General features: G+C 44.8%; 1 protein-coding gene and 1 long non-coding RNA gene across 8 annotated transcripts; one reads left to right on the top strand and one right to left on the bottom strand.

Moving 5' to 3' along the window:
- The first annotated feature begins 755 nt into the window (after window positions 1-755).
- On the top strand, window positions 756-6,103 carry LOC127006226 (uncharacterized). 6 transcript variants are annotated; one of them, XM_050875834.1, is made up of 5 exons: window positions 756-940; window positions 1,296-1,402; window positions 2,699-2,857; window positions 3,203-3,388; window positions 5,428-6,103. In XM_050875834.1, the coding sequence occupies exons 2-5, from the start codon at window positions 1,361-1,363 to the stop codon at window positions 5,941-5,943; spliced, it is 903 nt and encodes a 300-aa protein (XP_050731791.1). In that variant the 5' UTR covers window positions 756-940; window positions 1,296-1,360; the 3' UTR covers window positions 5,944-6,103. The 6 variants fall into 6 exon arrangements, with proteins under 6 accessions (XP_050731791.1, XP_050731792.1, XP_050731796.1 ...); XM_050875835.1 differs by having other exon boundaries at window positions 757-940; window positions 1,296-1,509; XM_050875839.1 differs by having other exon boundaries at window positions 757-940; window positions 1,296-1,491.
- A 3,867-nt stretch (window positions 6,104-9,970) lies between these two features.
- Window positions 9,971-13,413, bottom strand: LOC127006227 (uncharacterized). Of its 2 annotated transcripts, none has more exons than XR_007759293.1 (3): window positions 13,206-13,412; window positions 11,387-11,488; window positions 9,971-10,200 (listed from the first exon to the last, which is right to left on the bottom strand). It is a non-coding gene; the product is annotated as an uncharacterized LOC127006227 (long non-coding RNA). The 2 variants fall into 2 exon arrangements; XR_007759292.1 differs by lacking the exon at window positions 9,971-10,200 and adding an exon at window positions 11,158-11,180 and having other exon boundaries at window positions 11,282-11,488; window positions 13,206-13,413.
- Between the last annotated feature and the right edge of the window lie 5 nt (window positions 13,414-13,418).

Genomic DNA, 13,418 nt, shown 5'->3' on the forward strand with positions numbered 1-13,418 from the left:
ACACATTGGTATTATATAATTGTTACGAGCGTACAACATTCTTGCGGTGTGTGTACGATGTTATGAGCTGATGGATCTTATTAGGTAGAACACAATTTTGTATATTTACTTAGTTTTGGGAAGCTTTTTGCAATCCCACCCTATTCCTGACTCTCTCTCTATTAACATGAATTATGAAGGTTATTATAGTATAAACACACACACACACACACACACCGAACAAGACTTTCGCTAACCCTGCCATCCAAAATCCTTATGCAAGAGTTAGCCAGCGACTTCATTCTTTCATCCCTTTCGCCGGTAAACTCTCGAACAGCCTTCCTTCCTTCCTCATGTATTTCCGCCTGCCTACGACTTGAACACTCTCTCTCTCTCTCTCTCTCTCTCTCTCTCTCTCCACCTGACATGGCCGGGTTATCATGGAGTATCAATTCCGCTCTAGTTTGTGCATGGTAATATATAGTAGTAGTATATAATAGTTGTGTTTGTCGCATTTAGGGAAAAGTCAGTCCTTCGTTATCAAAGAGGGAGAGCGGTGTGGTTTAAAATTAAAATTGTTGGCAAGCGTGGACTTGACGACGTTGTGACGTTTCCTGCACGGCACCTATGTTTTCTGTTTTTGCTTCTCACAGTAGTAGTAGTAGTAGTAGTAGTAGTAGTAGTAGTAGTAGTAGTAGTTGGTCGGGAGTTTCGCCTTTGTAACGGCACTCCCTGATGTGTTTATATTACTTGAGCCTGGGAAAAATTCAAAGTCGCCTGTGACATCAAGATCAAGATTACTTTCAAAGGTGGTGGTGACAGGCTGACAGATAACAACATCCGCTAACATTTCCCACTGACGGCGCTCCAGAGGCAGTGAGCCCACCGCCTAACCAGCCCCTAAAACACCCAAGAAGAAGATGAGAAGGTCACAATTAAGGTGAACCAGCTGAGGATGGCGGTAAGTCAGGGGCAGGAGGGTTGTGGATCTTACCGTACCTGTGTAACGTACCGGTCTGTGAGGTTGGGGAATAATGGCGTCACTATTCTTCCTCTTCCTCTCCTTTTTTTTTATTTGGTTAATCTAGCTAACAACTGCTTCTAATATACCGAAAAAATAGCACGGGTACTGCAAAGGATACTTCTCACCTGTGTAACGTTCCGGTCTGTGAGGTTGGGTAATAATAGCGTTACTATTCTTCCTCTTCCCCCCCTTTTTTTTATTTGGTTAATCTAGCTAACAACTGCTTCTAATATACCGAAAAAATAGCACGGGTACTGCATAGGATACTTCTTTTCCATTTATTTTTCAACAGGTGATGGCCAGGAGTCGAACCCGGGGCTGTTACACCTGGATTTCTTACCTGGGTGACCTTTCCCTATGAGCCATGCTTGGGTGAACCGTCAGGCAAAGAACCGAAAGGTCTCACCAACCAATGCGCCGGCCTTTCCAAACTCATCAAACAACATAACATAATCTACAATCTGGCAGTGATAGCATATAATTGCATGGTATCTGTATCTCACTGTGTATATTCCCCATTCTAATTTTAGCTTGTTGTGATCCTTGTGAATCAGCTCTCTTACAGTTGGGTCACACCTCAAAATGTAGTGCATCGTGCCGCCAGTGCAAACTTGCAAAAAAACAGCTCAATCTTATCCTCAACACCCCCCATGGCGTGTAAGAACTCATTGCAGTCTAAGATGGCCTCCTTTATTTTTTCCTTGGTCTCCTCTTTGTGCTCTCAGCTCAGCAACTGCAGAGGGAAGTGAATTCCAGGAGCCATTCCATTGAAAATTGAAACTATTAACTTTGATAGTAACTTTAAGGGTAAAAGTTAATAGCTCGTGAGGATACGGGCCCAGAATTGGTCCTCATATAGAATCAAGGGTACTGCTTTGAGATCTAAACAAACATGGCAGAGACAGCGACATTCAGAGGGGTAACGGGTATAAAGTTCATGCATCATATATATTTCTTTATTATTTTTCTACATCATAAGTCTTGTTGTTGTAATATTGTAGTACATTTTTAAAATATATAAGGAAGTGAACACATATGTAAAGTAAGAATGTGGTTAATCTTAGGGAGCACCACTCCAAACCAATATTCGTAGTAATCTAGCACGTGAAAGAATTATTATAATGCATTTTTGTATACGTTTTATCGTGGGGAGGGGACGGGGGCAAGCCTCGTTAACTATTAAGCTGGGTGGCAGATCAAGACGGGTGAGGCGAACACCAAGACGTGTGCCTCACAGGGGGTCGGGTTTTAAAGGCGACTCCTCACACTCATTGTAAATACTTGTAAGACTGTATAATATGCTTAAAACTCAACTCACGTTTTTATAACCAGAGAGAAAGAGAGAAAAGACAGATGTGAAGGCAATCCGCTCGGCCATATCTACATCACTTCCAATTCACAACTTATGGTAAGGCCTTTTGTTACTTCACTAACATCAATAAATTCTGAGGTGCAAGTAACTGTGACTCAAGCCCAGAGCGCGAGGTAACATTGTGAGCCTCAATACCATTAACAAACAATACACGTGTTACCCTAGACAGACATATAAACTGTCTACCAAAAAGAACTAACACTACAGCTATGCCCTTAACAACAGCGGGCAACACACAGAGGGGCAGTGTTTCAGTCTTCCCCTTCAAGGGCAACTGGGGCGAGGTTGTGAACTTCTTCCCTAACACAGTGTTGTTGTTTCAGGCGAGAGAGGCACCTAGTGGAGCCCTGGAGGCTGCCCAGGCTGTCCAGGTGGCTTTGGAAACTCCTCCTACCGTTACTATGGAAGAGCTCCGGCCCCAGCCAGACCAAGATTCCACCATCGTGGGCAGACTGCAGCCCATCTCGGAACCGAGCTTGAAGGTAAGTAAACCTGCAAGTGTCACTCTTGTTGCAGCAAGTCCCTGTCACATGGTGCTGCAGTGCTTACCTTACCAGAACACAGCACTGTAGAGTTACCTTAACTTGTCACTGTTTAATTGCTGTGTTCACCTTACCTGAACCCAGCACCAGTAGTTGCTTCAACTGTCACAGCATTATTTCTGTTTCTTTTATTGCCTCCCAGTGAGGTTTGTGATAAGCTTTATAAGCAAAGGTCCTTCAAGGAGTCAGCAGCCTTCTTTACACACTCCTATTTTCTGCCGGCCAAGGCAGCAGCCTGACGTGGCCCTCCTGCCATTCCCTTCCCTCCACTGGAGACTTTTGCAGGCTGAGGACCTCCGCAGCTTGACACAGCCTACCAGGAGCCTGCTGCAGGCTGGCCGGGTGTTTGCTGTGCACCAGGTGGAAGGTCAGCGCCGACATGCAAGAATAAGCCTTGACGCCGAAGACGAGCGACTGTACCTCCACGCCCTGAAGGAACATACCCTGCCACTGGGTGCCGCAACCCTGCAGGTGAGCTGGGGGCTTGGCCCTCCCTGGGGGAGGGCGGGGCAGCTGCAGTGTTCCCAGTGGGGCACTGCCACCAACCACTGGTCACTGCCAGGGGTGACAACCCTGCAGGTGAGTTGGGGACTTTGCCCTTCCAGGAGGCATGGGGGGGAGGCAGCCGTGGAGTTCACTGCCGCAGGCACTACAGTCTGTTCCATCTCAGAAAAGAAATTGGCGATCAGTTTCCCTCTTCCAAATTGTCACACTCTGTGCATTCCTATCAGTAGGCAGGTAACTGATATACTACAATGCTAAAGAAGACAGAATTCACTGAAAAACAATAAAATACATTGTATTTACATTTTTTCTGAACATATCAGTACATATAACAAGTATTATCTGTTGATAAAGTGTACAGGGGAGGGTGGGGATGATTCGGAAAGTGGGATGGCCTGGACATCACATTTACAGGGGGTCCTCGACTTACGATGGAGTTCTGTTCCTATGTCGCTGGCGTAACCCGATTTTGTATAAGTCGAAACACACTCTTTATTAGAAGGAACCGTCAGCCCCAACCCTCAAATCAAAGTGCCGTAAGTGCCTAAATTACTCACCTGTGTTAACGCAATAGTAGAGTCATAATTAGACAGTAAATATTTCTATGAGAAACACAATTCTTGGTTATAAACATAAAATAATAGAATTAAAAACTAGCAAAAAAAGTTCAGCACACGACCAATGATCATTGCCGTTTCTCCCTTTTCCAATCATTTCACAATTTCTAATTTCACTTCCATTGTGGTGACTTTCCTTTTCTTTGAAGCATTGCCATGAGAAGAGTCTGCCTTATGTTTGGAGACATAATGAAGGCCAAAAGTCACTGAAAAAAGGACCCAAACCAAAGAGAGCGAAAGCACAACAAAGCAAAAGGACACACAGCAGGAAATGAGTTTGCCTTTTTCCTCGGCCAGGCGCCACGTGACAAGATATTCTTACGCCGTGATCGCGAAATATTTCATGCGTGAAGTTCGTAATTACGACACAAATGTCATAAGTCAAAAGGATTTTTTTAATAATCTATGGGAGTTGCTTCATAACCTTGAAATGTCGCAGGTCGAGGACTGTAACCCAAGAACCCCCTGAATGTTCTTCTCTCCTCATCTTTGTGTTATCATTTCTAGCTTGTTTATAGTTTCCCTGTTTATGTGGTAGACCTAGGAAAACGTGGAGAAGTTGTATACATGAAGACTTGGCATTGATGGGATTGAATGAGCATCGGGCAGAAGACAGTAGAATGGAGGAGAGCCATAAAGCGTCCAACCGCTCAGAAAGAGTGAAAACGGACGTTGAACGAAATGATGATGATGATGATGATTAGTCTCCTGTTAGAATTACACTCTTGCTATTTATAATTATGTCCTGTAATCCTTTAGTTGTATCTTCCAACAGGTTGTTTTAAATTTCATTAGTCCAGCTTGCTGCGTGTGGGGGTACATATGTCACCATTAAGCTCCATTCACACTGTGCTGACTCTGGGCCACAACAACCCAGCGACTCGAGGTATACAAGGTCTTGGGTGTGAAATGTTGATGTGGAAGGGTCGCATATGGTCGGAAAACTATGTGCGACCCTTCCATGTCAATATATCACACCCAGGACCTCGTGTTCCCGGAGTTGCTGGGTTGTCGTGGTCCAGAGTCGGCACAGCGTGAACGAGGCTTTACTGTCTGTTTTTCACCACAATTCAGCTGTAATAGAACATTTAAGATTTCTGTAATGTCTGGTCCTGTTCTCACTTTTATCCCTTTTAAGTCTGTTTTGACCGATATCATCCATCACCCCTCCGCCACTCTTCCCCATTCTGTCTTTTCTATATATGTTATAATTGCAGTGTTCTATTCCCACCAATTCTATTCCTTTTGTTAGTTTTGTTTCAGAGATTCACATTACATCTTGTTTAGTTTTCTCCAGGTAGTCTTTTAATTCTAGCTTTTTTTTATATGAGTCCGTTGACTACAGTGTGTGTGTGTGTGTGTCTGAGCTCTTTTGTTGTGTGTGTACAGGTCAGCGAGATCGTGCCACCCTCCCCCCCCTGCATGGTGTTCCTGGACCTGTCCTGGCCAGGCTGTGCACCGCGCCGGGTCCACATCCATCTGAGTCCCAACACCCCGCGGGGCCGGCAGTTCATGCTGCTGTGCACGGGGCAGTGTGGCCCCTCCTACCGCGACACCAGGTTGTTCGAGGTGTGGACCGATGGGAAGATGAGAGGGTGTGTGTGGGGTGGGGACTACGAGAGTAATGATGGTGATGGGCCATCTGTTCTGGTGCCTGAACTTGGTGTGAGTGAGTACCAGAGGTCATGCTGTGCGGGGGATGTGTTTATGGACCCAGATGCTTGGGGACGGGATGACCAGTTGGAGTTTGGTCATTTTGGCATCCTCACCAGGGACTGGGTGGGTTGTGTTGCATGGCCTCTTGTCTACGGCAAAGTGGTGGAGGGACTGCACGTGGTGGCTGAGGCAGCTCAACACAGCGACATAACGGAGGTGACTGTGGTGGACTGTGGCGTGGTGTTGTAGATTTATCCAACCTCTTCTTGAATGTGCCTATAGTATTGGTACACACAACATGACTGCCAAGCCTGTTCCATTCATTCATCACTCTATTGGTGAACAAATTCTTGCCTATGTCTTTGTTGAATCTGAATTTGTCTAACTTAAACCGTTGCTACGTGTCTTACCTGGCTCTTTTACAACCAAAACCCTATTGACATCCCCTTTATTAAAACCCTTCATCCATTTATAGACTTCGATCAGGTCACCTTGCAAGTTGCAACCTTTGCCTTTCTAGAGAGTGTTGATTTAAATGCTTCAGTCTATCCTCATAAGGCAAATTTCTCACCCCTTGAATCATATTTGTCATCTTTCTCTGTACAGATTCTAACATTTTGATATCCATTCTATAGTAGGGTGACCAGAATTGAATCACGGAATCAAGATGTGGTCTAATTAATGCTAAGCTCACTTCTTCATCTTTCCCTCCTCCCTCCCCTGATGGCAGCACCACCGTCTCTAAGGCTGAACTCTTCCCTCAAACTTTGTTAAAACTCCACTCTGGACAATTCTGGGCATATTCCTCCTACTCATCCCCCCTCTGCCTCCTTTATGCCTGTTATTAAGATTCTTAAAAAAGATGTTTTCTATGCCCTCTCTGGCCTCGACTCTCAGAAGGCTTATGGACCTGATGGAGTGGCTCCTATTGTCATTATTAACTGTGCCTCCGTGCTGACACCGTGCTTGGTCAAACTCTTTCGTCTCTGCCTGTCAACATATACCTTTCCTCCCTGCTGGAAGTATGCCTTTGTACAGCCTGTGCCTAAGTAGGGTGACCGCTAGCTGGAAGTATGCCTTTGTACAGCCTGTGCCTAAGTAGGGTGACCGCTAGCTGGAAGTATGCCTTTGTACAGCCTGTGCCTAAGAAGGGTGACCACTCCAACCCCTCAAACTACCGCCCTATAGCTTTACTTTCCTGCCTATCTAAAGCTTTTGAATCAATCCTTAACCGGAAGATTCAAAAGCACCTTTCCACTTTCGACCTTCTATCTGATCACCAGTATGGGTTCCGCAAGGGGCATTCTACTGGCGATCTTCTTGCTCTGGAGGGGATAAATGTTTTCCTCTATCCATTGACTATCACTGCAGTCATTCATACAGTTTCCTTTTTACCATCATGGGCGTCATACCACCCAACAGACCAGTGGTTCCCAATGTATTCGCACTCGTGACCCTTCTCAGAAATCTCGAAACCCATGCGACCCCTTGTATCAGCAGCTTCTTTTACACTTAACACGCCAATTTTCAAACTACTCAGCCCCAATATGCCCTGGAAAGACGCCCCCATATTTGACCCTTTGATATCAGCAGCTTCTTTTACACTTAACACGCCAATTTTCAGCAGCTTCTTTTACACTTAACACGCCAATTTTCAAACTACTCGGCCCCCAACATGCCCTGGAAAGACGCCCCCATATTTGACCCTTTGATATCAGCAGCTTCTTTTACACTTAACACGCCAATTTTCAGCAGCTTCTTTTACACTTAACACGCCAATTTTCAAACTCACTCCGCCCCAACATGCCCTGGAAAGACGCCCCCATATTTGACCCTTTGATATCAGCAGCTTCTTTTACACTTAACAAGCCAATTTTCAAACTCACTCGGCCCCAACATGCCCTGGAAAGACGCCCCCATATTTGACAAGACTTTCGTAGGAGTTGTGGGCATATCCAGTAGTAGTTTTATGACCCTATTGGTAGTTTGACCCTTCTTCTGTACCGTGAACCTGAAGAAACACTCATTAGAACCCAAGTGACCCCCTCTTTGACCTTTAGAAATTGATGGTGTTCCCTCTCAACACTCACTAGAAGCAGCATACAGCACCAGCAGAATTAAAATGATAACCTATAAAAAAATTTCTCCAAAGCCGTTTCTTGCAAGGCTTCGCCACCCTTCCTCAGCCAATCCTCCTCTTTCCGTACCATTACAAATCTTTCTCTTCCTTTTCCCTCCATTTGTCTCTTAGCTACACCTTTTCCACTTACCTTTCCTTTTTTACTAATTTCACCCTCGTTTCACCATCATATGCTGTTCCACCCACCTTGCCATCACAGAGAATCTACCTTACCTTTACAACCCCCCATCCCTCTCATGAAATAAGGAAAGGCGTGGTCAGTTCTCAAGTGGGCGGAGAAGAGCTTTTTGTGGTGTAATTGTTGCTGCTTCTTTGGTGGGTGTGTCTGTTCCCTTCCTGTTATCTTTAAAGAAGGAGTCTGTTTAGAAGATGTGTGCAAGGTAAGTCTCCCTTTGTCTTACCTTCTGTTGGGGTGAACGTCTCTCTCTCGTAACATCCAGCGTGATGTTTTGTGCATTACATATCAAATATTTGATATAATGCGTGTTTGTGTCTATATATATTATGACACTCCGTGCTGGACCTAGATACCTGATTTGGCAGTCAACACCTGAGCATATGGGACTGTATCTCTTAAATATTTAGACAGCCAGTCAATCCCTGGGAGATACTTATGAACAAAAGTATTAAATGGTAGTGCATTAATTAAGTCTTTTAGACGAAATTAATCTAGATTAAGAGGAACACATGTATGCCCTACAAATAAGTCATCCAGACTGGAGGCTGCAGAACGCTTAACCTCAGACCTTGCTATCATTTCTTATTGGGGCAGAAGGAACCTGGTGTCCTTCAACGCCTCAAAAACACAGTTTCTCCACCTATCCACTCGACACAATCTTCCAAACAACTATCCCTTATTCTTTGACAACACCCAGCTATCACCTTCCTCAACACTAAACATCCTCGGTCTATCCTAAACTCAAAATCTCAACTGGAAACTTCATATCTCATCTCTTACTAAATCAGCTTCCTCGAGGCTGGGCGTTCTGTACCGTCTCCGCCCGTTCTTCTCCCCTGCACAGTTGCTGTCCATATACAGGGGCCTTGTCCGCCCTCGTATGGAGTATGCCTCAAAATCTCAACTGGAAACTTCAGATAATCTCTTACTAAATCAGCTTCCTCGAGGCTGGGCGTTCTGTACCGTCTCCGCCAGTTCTTCTCCCCTGCACAGTTGCTGTCCATATACAGGGGCCTTGTCCGCCCTCGTATGGAGTATGCATCTCACGGTTGGGGAGGCTCCACTCACACAGCCCTTCTGGACAGAGTGGAGTCTAAGGCTCTTCGTCTCATCAGCTCTCCTCTTCCTACTGATAGTCTTCTACCTCTTAAATTCCGCCGCGATGTTGCCTCTCTATCTTCTATCGATATTTCCACGCTGACTGCTCTTCTGAACTTGCTAACCATGCCTCCCCCACCTCCCGCGGCCCCGCTGCGCACGACTTTGTACTCATGCTCATCCCTATACTGTCCAAACCCCTTATGCAAGAGTTAACCAGCATCTTCACTTTCATCCCTAACGCTGGTAAACTCTGGAATCTTCCTTCATCTGTATTTCTTCCTGCCTACGACTTTAACTCTTTCAAAAGGAGGGTATCTGGACACCTCTCCTCCCAAAATCGACCTTTCTTTCGGCCACCTCTTTTGAGAGTGGCGGGCTTTATTTTTTTAATTTTTTTGTGCCCCTGAGCTGTCTTTGTTGTGGAAAAAAATCTTAAAGTTGGTTTGAAATAGTCTGGCTAGTTATGAAGCCACCTTTTCTTCTCATCTAAGAAATGCATTGGCTAATGTAGGTACACGTTATATTAATATAGATGTTAGACCGAGATTAGTGTATCCTTAAAATCTAAGAGTGTCAATGCAGAAGCACAAATTAATATTTACCATGAAAGTAGCAATGAAACAATTAATATTTACCATGAAAGTAGCAATGAAACAATAAAAGAAACCAAATTTCTTTATTCTCTAATATTCTTCTGTCTAGCCTGAAGTCTTTCTCCTCGCCAATACCTCACCATTTAAATCTATATTCTACGCTTTCAGTACACTGCTGAAAAATAATCCAGCGGTTTTGCTGAAAAATAATCCAGCCACAAAACCGCCAATTGAGATGGGGGGTGGCGCCGGCGCTCCTTTTGGTACCTCGCTGACCGTCCGTAGATCAAGGAGACACTCCACGGAAAGACAATTACAAAAAAAAAAACTTTCAAATCAACTGAGTGGCGGAGTGTTTTCACTTAGACAAGAGCTGCTCAAGAACCAACGACTTTATCAATCCCTGAGTCTAACGGGGGAGTGTCTGTAAACAAGTGCTGGTGATACTGGAGGCGGGAGTCAGTCACCTGGCAGGACGAGAGTGCCGGGACGAACTGGAATAGAATGAGAAGTGTTAAAATATACCATAATGGCTTGCATGGTTGTGAAATCCGAATACTCACAGGTTTGCACTCTGAATGGGCCATACCCGGTTAAAGGCAAGGTAGACAAATACAAGACAGAAACAAAAGGTGATGCTGCTGCCTAATTGAAGGCATGATGAATATGTTGGTGGTCAAGGGTGAAGCTTGTTCGGTACAGTTGAGATTACTCGCTCAACTGTCTCGTTGGCCCTTTGAGCCTGTGGTGGGAGAGAACCCATCACCGAGACACCGCTACCAGTGTGACATCCTGGTTATCACAGTTTGTCCCCTCCAGGAATTGACACAAATGCGATATGGACTAATGTCAGTATGAACGCAACTTACTGGGAATGTTCAAGGATGGACAAATTACAATCACGATGCCCTATCGAGAATAAGAATGTTAAAAAAAAAACATTGGTAAATATGAACTACAACGCGCTTGCCATGTGTCTGAACCTTCAATAATTATACGCGCTTGGTATGTGAGAACCTTCTATAAAGATATGGAACACACAAGTTTGGACATGCTAGAATGGACCGAATCAATGGAATGGTCTCCGAACGCGAAGCAACCATTGCAAACTTGTGGCACTCTTATGGGTAGTAGGGTTGGGCTGGTACCGTTAATTTGAGTACCGGTCTTAAACTGATCCAGCATCCCCGCCCCCCTCTTCCTATACCACCAGGGCTGATTGGTTGGTAGAAATGGCGCTTTGAGAGTCCCACGTTACCCTAGATTGAGGTGATGGATGGGGTGGGGCTTCTCGTCCAACGTAATGCGCAGTAACTATACTGAAAGACTAGCTAGGCGGGCAAGGAGTCCGTGTTATCTTGGAGGAGAGGGAGGGAGGGGCGAGGCTTGGCCACCTACTGAAAGACTAGCTAGGCGGGTAAGGAGACCATGTTATCTTCGAGGGGAGAGGAGGAGGGAGGGGATTGGCCAACTACTGAATATCTTTGAGCGGAGTGAGGAGGGAGGGGCAGGGGGCTTGAACTACTGAAAGACTGAGCGGAGTGAGGGAGGGAGGGGCGGGGATTGGCTAACTACCTGAAAGACTAGCTAGGCGGGTAAGGAGTTCCATGTTATCTTGAAGGGGAGCGAGGGAGTGGCAGGCTCTCTGGGGTAACGTGATGTGCGGTAACTTTACTAAACTGAGACCAGCTAGGCAGGTAACAAGTAAACAGGTACTGGGTCTTCCGAGGGATTGACTGCGCAGCGGGCTGGGCAGCGGGAGCACAGACCTCGACTGGAACACTAGAAAGGTAAAAGCAATTATGAGCCATCAGATTAACGCCATGTATACTAGGACTTTAAACTCTGTATAGGACTTTCAAATCAGTATCTCAAAACTTGATCATATGAAGCTTCTTTTAAAGAGCTATACATTATTCTGCTGTCCAGTGGTGCAGAAACAAATCTAGTTACGCAGTGATCCAAGAGAATAGAAGGAAGCTGGCAACGTAGAGAGTAATAATTAAGATGAAAGAGTATCTGTATGTAAAAGGGAACGAGAAAGACAAAAGTTTGGAGTTTACAAGACAAGGAAACTACACAGCAGTCATCTGGTCGTAGACAAAGAAACAAAGACAGTGGTTATGAAAGTGACAATGCTTGATAAGGATTAATAAAAGTAATAGTTAGGTTTATAAAAAGTTTAGATTAAAAATTATGAAACTACACTTCAGTCACAAGAATCGGGTTCAAGATAACTGGACGAAGGCAGTGACGAAAGGGAGGCGGCATACAGAAAAGGGATGAAAATGGAATTGGATAACTTTTCCCTAAATGGTGGAGATGAGAGTTCACAATACGATTAGGAAACAACACACCTCAGGCACGAAAATAAAGTTGCAGGTAATGGAACCGATATACCGAGACTAAAAATAAATAAAGGAATCTAATAGCCTTCCCTTCAACACGCTAAAAAGCAAAAGTTCACAAGGTAATTCGGGAACTACACAATTCAGTCACACGAATCAAGTTGCAGGTAATGGAACCGAGATACCGAGACTAAAAATAAAGGAATCTAATAGCCTTTCCTTCAACACGCTAAAAGGCAAAAGTTCACAAGGTTAATTAGAGAACAGCATACTTCAGTCACGCGAATCAAGTTGCAGGTAATGGAACAGAGATACCGAGGCTAAAAATAAATAAAGGAATCTGATAGCCTTCACTTCAACATGCTAAAAGGCAAAAGTTCACGAGGTTAATTAGTGAACTACATACTTCAGTCACGCGAATCAAGTTGCAGGTAATGGAACCGAGATACCGAGGCTAAAAATAAATAAAGGAATCTAATAGCCTTCACTTCAACACGCTAAAAGGCAAAAGTCCACAAGGTTAATTAGGGAACTACATACTTCAGTCACGCGAATCAAGTTGCAGGTAATGGAACCGAGATGCCGAGACTAAAAATAAATAAAGGAATCTGATAGCCTTCACTTCAACACGCTAAAAGGCAAAAGTTCACAAGGTTAATTAGGGAACTACATACTTCAGTCACGCGAATCAAGTTGCAGGTAATGGAACCGAGATACCGAGGCTAAACAAAAAAATAAAATAAACTGAATAGGGGAATAGAATAGCCTTTCCTTCAACACGCTAAAAGACAAAAGTCCACAATGTAATTAGGGAACTACACACTCCCAGGCAACACACTCCAGTCACGCGAATTAAGTTAAGGATCACGGATCGAGTAGAGTGATGGGATTTCAACAACGATTCAGACAAGCACCAAATAAAGAACGAAAGGAGGAATGATAAACTTGGAAACGAGACTGACAAACCGGTACACGGAACTTAATAGCACTTGTCCCCTACCATTGCATCTTTAAATTCCTGGTGCTCCTTCCTCATGTATCCTTAGTTGAATAAACACACTGTACTGCCTGGGGGTTGGGATGGCATGCTCCTCCCTTCTCCTTTGTTTACTTGCAACAATAAACTATCAATCAATCACTAATCAACTTACCTGCCGTCAAGGGGTAACGTGGAGGCATACGTGCGAGGACCAGGTGTGCGAGGGCGTCCTTCCGCGGCGTTTCCTCCAGGTTAATTGAATCTAACACCTGGTCTGCCCCTTCACCTTACCTTCCTTTCCCTCCTCCCCACCTACCTCCCTTCCCCCTTCTCCCCTCCATTCTTATAGTTGCACCTCCTCCTCCTCCTCCTTCTCCCTCCATCC

The sequence above is a fragment of the Eriocheir sinensis genome, chromosome 32, assembly GCF_024679095.1.
Source record: "Eriocheir sinensis breed Jianghai 21 chromosome 32, ASM2467909v1, whole genome shotgun sequence".
NCBI classification, from domain to species: Eukaryota; Metazoa; Arthropoda; class Malacostraca; order Decapoda; family Varunidae; genus Eriocheir; species Eriocheir sinensis.

Bases quoted from the DNA above. Each gene is read 5' to 3' on its own strand.
- LOC127006226 (XM_050875834.1), top strand. From the start codon at position 1,361: ATGAGCCATGCTTGGGTGAACCGTCAGGCAAAGAACCGAAAG. The intron at 1,403-2,698 runs GTCTCACCAACC...TTGTTGTTTCAG, and splicing joins GTCAGGCAAAGAACCGAAAG to GCGAGAGAGGCACCTAGTGG. The intron at 2,858-3,202 runs GTAAGTAAACCT...AGACTTTTGCAG, and splicing joins TCTCGGAACCGAGCTTGAAG to GCTGAGGACCTCCGCAGCTT.